The sequence below is a fragment of the Physella acuta genome, unplaced genomic scaffold (assembly GCF_028476545.2).
Source record: "Physella acuta isolate Inbredline_101_S28 unplaced genomic scaffold, ASM2847654v3 ptg000991l, whole genome shotgun sequence".
Classification (NCBI taxonomy): Eukaryota; Metazoa; Mollusca; class Gastropoda; family Physidae; genus Physella; species Physella acuta.
In genome coordinates this window covers 157,229-164,678 of record NW_026732508.1, presented here as the reverse complement: position 1 = coordinate 164,678, position 7,450 = coordinate 157,229, and the positions used below count along the sequence as shown (strand labels likewise).

Below are 7,450 nucleotides of genomic sequence, written 5' to 3'. Positions count from 1 at the left end.
AACTTTCTAGTGCTGAAATTTGCATCCACAGTGAAATTTTTAACAAGCTTTTATTTAAATTGCTTTCCCTGTCTGGCGTGCTTACTGCTTCGTCCGTCATAGACTGAAACTGGCAAGCGAAATTTCGACCACTTCTACCAATTTCTTTCAAACTGGGGGCTTGGGGCAAGATCCGATGACAATGCAATGTGACAATACCTTTTACTTCATTGGATTCTTAATTAATTTTTAAGAATTAATTAAATTTCCCAATAAAACGTAATATTTTCCTCAAAATTATAAACACGTTTGTGTATTTAATTAGTGCACAATTGTTTTTAACCATGCTATTCTACTGTGTAAATTTTTTTAAAGTATTGAAAAAATGCACAAAAAACGTTTTAATAACAAGCTTTTATATAATTATGCACTAAAAAAGAGAAAATAAATGATTTTCATTAAAATATTACATATAACAATGAACTACTATTCAATTAACTAAAAAGAAAAGCGTTGATCGCTATATTATGTATTGAATACCTTTTTATTTTTAGACGAAAAGAAGACGCACAAAATCACGACAGACAGAGGAAGGAAGTTAAATAAAAGCTTGTAAAATTTAGTAAAAGAAAACTTAAAAAAAACCAAAACAAGCTTTAATATGATTATGCACTACGTTGTAGAAAAGAAATGATTTTCTTTAAATACAAAGTAACATAGTAATACACTATTTAAATAGCTGTGAAGAAAAGCTTAGGTCGCGATATTATCTATTAAATACCTTTATTACAGATTAGTGCATAGTTATATAAAACATGTTATTAAATAGTTTTTTTTTGCAATCTATCACTCACTACGCTAGTAGGTGTATGTATGTAGCCTATACTTTTATTAAGTCGATATATCTATTTTGCATCATAAACAATACTTATGACAAAGTCGAGACAGGAGTATCACACATATGTCGGAGATGGGAAGCTACACAGCCAATCTTGGCAGACATAATTTCTATTTATATCTTATTAAAATTGTGTAAGCCGATTCCCCCCTTTCCCCTACCCATAATAATGGAGTATTTAAAAACCGCACTCGCACACACATATACACGCACGCTAAACACACGCACGCACACACGCACAAATAAAAGAAATATTAAAACAAACAACACATACTATTGATCCAAGGGTTTAAAATAAATTACTAAAATTCTTTCGGTTAATTAATTATTGACGTTAGCTTATTACTTCTAGTAACTTTCTTATCAGACGTTGACTTGTGTTTTCCGTTTTTTTTTCAAAATAAACCTACACAGTGTTTAACATAATCAGTCGTCACAGGAAGATTCGTTACACTTTCAACTGCTGAGGTCTTGTGTTAGTAATCTATTGCACAGAGAGAAAGTAAAATATTTTGGTGCTAAAGTAGAGGTGTTAAACGTCAAGTAAGGTAAGTTTACGGCTAGTCAGGTATTTTATGTTAAGTCAGGGATTTATGTTAAGTCAGGTAATTTTATGGTAAGGCAGTGATTTATGGTAAGTCAGTGATTTATGGTAAGTCAGAGATTTATGGTATGTCAGGTATTTATGGTAAATCAGGGATATTATTGCATGTCAGGGTTTTTATTGTATGATAGAGATTTTATGATAAATCAGGGATTTTTTGAATGTCATGGATTTTATGGTATGTCAGGGGTGTATAGTATGTCACGGGTGTTATAGTAAGTGATGTTTTATTGTAATACATAACAGCAGAAAAAAAATTATAGGTTTTTATATTTGAGTATTTTTTGGGTGCTTTCTTGTCTTAAAGGGACGCATACACCCGCATATACATATTGAAGGGACGCTTACACCCACATATACATATTGAAGGCACGCTTACACCCACATATACATATTGAAGGCACGCTTACACCCACATATACATATTGAAGGCACGCTTACACCCAGATATACATATTGAAGGCACGCTTACACCCACATATACATATTGAAGGCACGCTTACATCCACATATACATATTGAAGGCACGCTTACACCCACATATACATATTGAAGGCACGCTTACACCCAGATATACATATTGAAGACACGCATACACCCACATATACATATTGAAGGCACGCATACACCGACATATACATATTGAAGGCACGCATACACCCACATATTTAAATTTACACACAGATCAGAAAGCTAGCGTCGTTTTGTGCATTTTCCGTTTCCATACCACTAATATCTGGCTACGCCCCTAGAAAATATTCAGACTTTACTTGGAGTTAAGTTTCTGACGAAGACTAGTTTTTATAACACTATGATGAATAGGGACTGATACGCATTTCGGGTTAGCAATGAAAAATGCTTCTGCTAAACTTAGATTAAAGGTGTATATATTCACATAATATAAAAACAAACATAGAGTATTAAAAGTTTCTAATTAGATATGATGGCGCCAAAATGTTGTTGTATAGTGAAGTTAATTTGACCAAAATGTTGTATAGTGAAGTTAATTTGACCAAAATGTTGTTGTATAGTGAAGTTAATTTGACCAGATGACCACTGTGACGTCATTGTTGCTGATGCTGGTGGCTTATGTCGCTGTGACGTACGCAGCAAAAGATTATGGCGTCGCCTTGTCCAAGTCGATTCTGTTTTACGACGCCCAAAGGTACGTCTTATTCAGTGGTTCTTAATGTTTTGGGGCGTACCGAACCCTGCCAGCTTCAAATGCGCATTCACCGAATCCTTCTTAATAGGAAAAATAAAATATTTTAAAATTCGGTGTGTCTTGACCCCCGCTGAATTTCTGAAACGTACTCACCGAACCCCCGAGGTTAGATCGAACCCCATGTTGAGGACCACTGGTCAAATTGAAATCTTTGTGCTTATCAATGTACCTCAATGCCAGCTTCTCGTTTTGTCTCATAATTGTATGGAAAATTCGCAGAAAACATAAAAAGTACAGCCTGTTGATCATTTGCAGAAATATCTGATCCGTTCATTTATAAGGAAAACTTGAAAATTGTAATGTAAACATCACTAATCCGATTATATAAAAAGGTGACAAAGGTTAGTTAGGTCAGCCTATCGCGATCCTGGAACATAGGTCGCTGACAAGAGCTTTCCAGGCATCTCTGTCCTGGGCTAGGCTCTTCAAAGTCACGTCTCCAGGTCTTTCTTGGTCGGCCTGTTTTTCTGTTGCCCTATGGATTTCAGATTATTTGTATAGAAGGATGAAAAATGTTATGTAAAGATCACTTAATTTCTAATGATTGTTGAATAAGTGTTGCTTAAAGATCATATTTTATACGTAAAGGTGTTTGAATAAATGATACTTGAGATCACACATTCTATGATAAGATGTTTGAGTACATTGTATGTGTAGACTATAGATCGTAGATCACCGCTCGTTGAATTAATCTGCTACATGTGATTCCCCAGGTCAGGTAAACTCCCCGCCAACAACCCCATCCCGTGGAGGGGAGACTCCGCCCTCAACGACTGTGTGGTGGGGGGCTGGTACGACGCTGGGGACTACATCAAGTTTGGGCTGCCCCTCTCCTACACGACCACGGCCCTGCTGTGGTCTCTGGTGAGGTCAGTCACCTGACTACACTCCTGGTAAAGTCGATAGTTAGTCTACTTCATCGCCGGTAGACAAGATCAAACCTAGACTTTTCTGTCTTTGTTTCTGTTGTGGTTTTGCATGATGAGAGGTCTCTGATTCATGGACAACATTCTGGGCTCTTCTCATCCTACTGCCCAGACTTTCTGCTTGTATTTCCAATACACAACCATCCATTGGTCTATTATAATTAGACTATGGAGCCATGTAAAAATATAACTTTGTTTTCAAATTTCCAAAAGGAAGTATGAATCAATTCAATGTTGTGAATTCGTTAATAAACCGTATACAGAAATTAGTTAAGCAAAAGTAAGCCAAGTCAAAGACCTTTGGTACTTTAAACTTATAATGGCTAGATTTAGCAAACAATTTTGAACAACTTTACATATCGAGACCTAACAACATGAATCTTTTTATCCCCTAAACATATTTTTCTATGGTTTATAACGATGACGATGTCCAGATTCAAAGATGGCTACCAGAGGGCGGGTCAGCTTGATGAGATGTACGACATGATCAAGTGGCCCCTGGACTACTTCCTCAAGGCCTGGGACCCGGGACAGAAACATCTGACGGTGCAGGTGGGGGACGGGAGGGATCATGACTACTGGGGGCGGGCGGAGGATATGACCATGCCTAGACCCTGTCAGGTCGTCAGTGCTTCGCACAAGGTAGGTACTATACATTTGACAGGTGTTAATATACAAGGTAAGTGCATTACATTAGATAGGTGAAAATACACAAGGTAAGTGCTTTACATTAGATATGTGAAAATACACAAGGTAAGTGTTCTTCATTAGATTGGTGAGAATACACAAGCTATGTTCTTTACATAAATGGGTAGATAGTGATTTACATAAGATTGATTGAAATATACAATTTACTTTTTATCATTAGACACACGCACGGCAAAATATCCCTCAACTACATTCACCAATCAAATATCTCCAACACCTTCCAACCATCCACAACCATCTACAACCACAGACAACCACTAGTTTACTACTCCTAAAGTAGCTGTTAAATCCTATGGATTTTCCTTGAAGGGCAGCGACATAGCTGGCGGCACGGCTGCGGCTCTTGCAGCTGGTGCTATAGCTTTCAAGGACAAAGGTGACACAGCTTACAGCAACCAGCTTCTTACGGCGGCTCAAAGCTTGTACGCTTTTGCTAAAGCTAACAGGTAATATATAGGTTGATCCCTCAACTTTACGTGTTTTCTTGAGATCTATTGCTTCGTCCTGCCGGATGTCCTCTTCTAGACTAATGTCCTCCCTCATGTCCTTCTCTAGCATCATGTCCCCATTCATGTCCTTCTCTAGCATCGTGCCATCATTCATGTCATCTTACAGCTTTAGGTCCTACGAAACGCCAATGTTGTCGACAGCCGCACAATGTCTTAAAATTAACAAAACAAAACGTACAGAAATGATCAAATTTTAATAAATACGATCTCTAAAACTAAGCGCGCTGTGTCTCACTTGCAGGGGTTTGTTCAAAGGTGCGGCCGAGTTCTACGACACCAGCGGAGACTATGACGAGATGTGCGAGGCCAGCATCTGGCTGTACAAGGCCACAGGCAGCAGTCAGTACTTGGCAGACGCCAAGTCCTTCGCGGATACCGAGACAGCCTGGGCGTACAGCTGGGACGATAAACAAAGTAAACAAACGCGCTTATTATTGAAAATGTGTACCATTCTTTTTAATGAATTGATTGGTCAACTAACAAATAGGTATAATTTAACCTTAAAATTGAAATATCCTTGTAATCATAAATCAGTCTATGATTCATCGGAATAAATATAAAAAAAACCCCGCCATTTTTAAATGAGCTTAAACCAAAATTGGTTTATTTTTATAGCTTTAATGTTTTTCCATATAATTTATTTAATTCACACGGGACATGTTTTAGTGTCCTATCTTGTATAATCTGATATGAAACCCCGCATGTTTTTATAATATTAAACCAATCAGGCATGCTTTACAAAAATACTGACACGTTTTTGTAATAAATCTGGCATGTTCTGTTTATTTTGAATCCAAACAGGCAATAAACAAAGCACATATCTAAAAAAAATCTAACAATAAATTTAGAAGCCTATATTCCGATAAAAAACCGTATATTTTCTGATAAAAATTCTGGATTGTTTTAAAACAAATGTGGCTTGCTGTAAAAACTGTATGTATTTCTACATCCAGTCGCCTGCCAACAGCTGTTGTACGAGGAGACGAGAGACAATCAGTACAAAAATGCTGTCGTCGCTTACTTCCATGACTGGATGCCCGGGGGTGGGGTCCATTACACCCCGTGTGGTCTGGCCTGGAGGGACAAGTGGGGGGCAAGCAGGTAAGATGGCCGTTTATGGTGTAATGGTGTGAGTGCATGTACGCATGTATGCATGCATGCATGTATGCACGTATACATGTATGCATGTATGCATGTATGCATGTATGCATGTATGCATGTATGCATGTATGCATGTATGCATGTATGCATGTATGTATGCATGCACGCATGTATGCATGTATGCATGTATGCATGTATGCATGTATGCATGTATGCATGTATGCATGTATGCATGTACGCATGTACGCATGTACGCATGTACGCATGTACGCATGTACGCATGTACGCATGTACGCATGTACGCATGTACGCATGTATGCATGTATGCATGTATGCATGTATGCATGTATGCATGTATGCAGGTATGCAGGTATGCATGTATACATGTACGCATGTATGCATGTACGCATGTATGCATGTACGCATGTATGCATGTATGCATGTATGCATGTATTAAAAGCCTGGAAGAAACTCTGGACTGGACTCAGGACTTCGTTTTAGTAGTCGAGTGCTCTACAACTAGTCCACGTCGTCTGTTTTTGTTTTAAAATATTCTTAAACGTAATATTTAATTTGATCCTTGGTTTAAATAACATTTATAGATTAGATTTTATGTTATTTCTACAAAAGATAAATGCATATTCTTTGTTTTGTTACAGCTATGCCGGAAACTCAGCATTTATCGCCCTTGTTGCGGCCGAGTCTGGAATCGATACCACCCGGTACCGGAAGTGGGCGGTGGAGCAGATCAACTACCTCCTCGGCGACAACCACCACAACGGCGGCTGCTACAGTTTTGAAGTTGGCTACGGCAGCAAATACCCCCTGCACCCTCACCACGCTGGGGCATCGTGCCCCGACAAACCGGCGCCCTGCGGCTGGGCGCAGTATGAGAGCACCGCCCCCAACCCCCATGTCTTACACGGCGCCCTGGTGGGGGGACCTGATCAAAACGACAACTACCACGACGTCAGGTCAGACTATGTCCAGAACGAGGTGACCACGGACTACAACTCTGGATTCCAAGGGGCACTAGCAGGCATCTTGCACTTGCAGGCGACAGGGCATATGCCCACCACAGCCAACAAGTGCCCTTGTACCGCTTAAATGGCATTTAATTAAAATTATACCACACCTCGCTTAATAAATTATGAATAAATATATGTATTCCATGTTTTTTAAATTTAGTTTACAATGTCCGTTAATTTAGTTTTTGTTTGTGGGTTTGTTGCAACATTGGAACTCAGTTTCAACCCTTTTCTAATGCAACTATTTCTTTCAAACTTTTCGGATGCATAGATCTCTATATTGACGATGCAATAGCATCTAATTTGTAATCTTATTATGCATTAAATTAGTCATTAAAATTAGGTTAAAAGATGGCTAAATTCAATAACACAAGGGGAGATAACATTATTAAATACTTGTGATTTCTTCACCAGCTTGTCGATGACGATAAACACAACCGAATAAACTGTTGGTGTCAGCTGATTGGTTTTT

The 7,450-nt window shown here is 38.5% G+C and overlaps 1 protein-coding gene across 2 annotated transcripts; it reads left to right on the top strand.

Moving 5' to 3' along the window:
- The first annotated feature begins 1,301 nt into the window (after window positions 1-1,301).
- Window positions 1,302-7,113, top strand: LOC131954357 (endoglucanase E-4-like). Of its 2 annotated transcripts, none has more exons than XM_059317977.1 (8): window positions 1,302-1,425; window positions 2,531-2,646; window positions 3,420-3,575; window positions 4,067-4,274; window positions 4,650-4,786; window positions 5,091-5,263; window positions 5,803-5,950; window positions 6,610-7,113. In XM_059317977.1, the coding sequence occupies exons 2-8, from the start codon at window positions 2,531-2,533 to the stop codon at window positions 7,055-7,057; spliced, it is 1,386 nt and encodes a 461-aa protein (XP_059173960.1). In that variant the 5' UTR covers window positions 1,302-1,425; the 3' UTR covers window positions 7,058-7,113. The 2 variants fall into 2 exon arrangements, with proteins under 2 accessions (XP_059173960.1, XP_059173961.1); XM_059317978.1 differs by having other exon boundaries at window positions 1,304-1,425; window positions 2,513-2,646.
- Window positions 7,114-7,450: the final 337 nt, after the last annotated feature.

Bases quoted from the DNA above. Each gene is read 5' to 3' on its own strand.
- LOC131954357 (XM_059317977.1), top strand. From the start codon at position 2,531: ATGACCACTGTGACGTCATTGTTGCTGATGCTGGTGGCTTATGTCGCT. The intron at 2,647-3,419 runs GTACGTCTTATT...GTGATTCCCCAG, and splicing joins CTGTTTTACGACGCCCAAAG to GTCAGGTAAACTCCCCGCCA. The intron at 5,951-6,609 runs GTAAGATGGCCG...GTTTTGTTACAG, and splicing joins GACAAGTGGGGGGCAAGCAG to CTATGCCGGAAACTCAGCAT.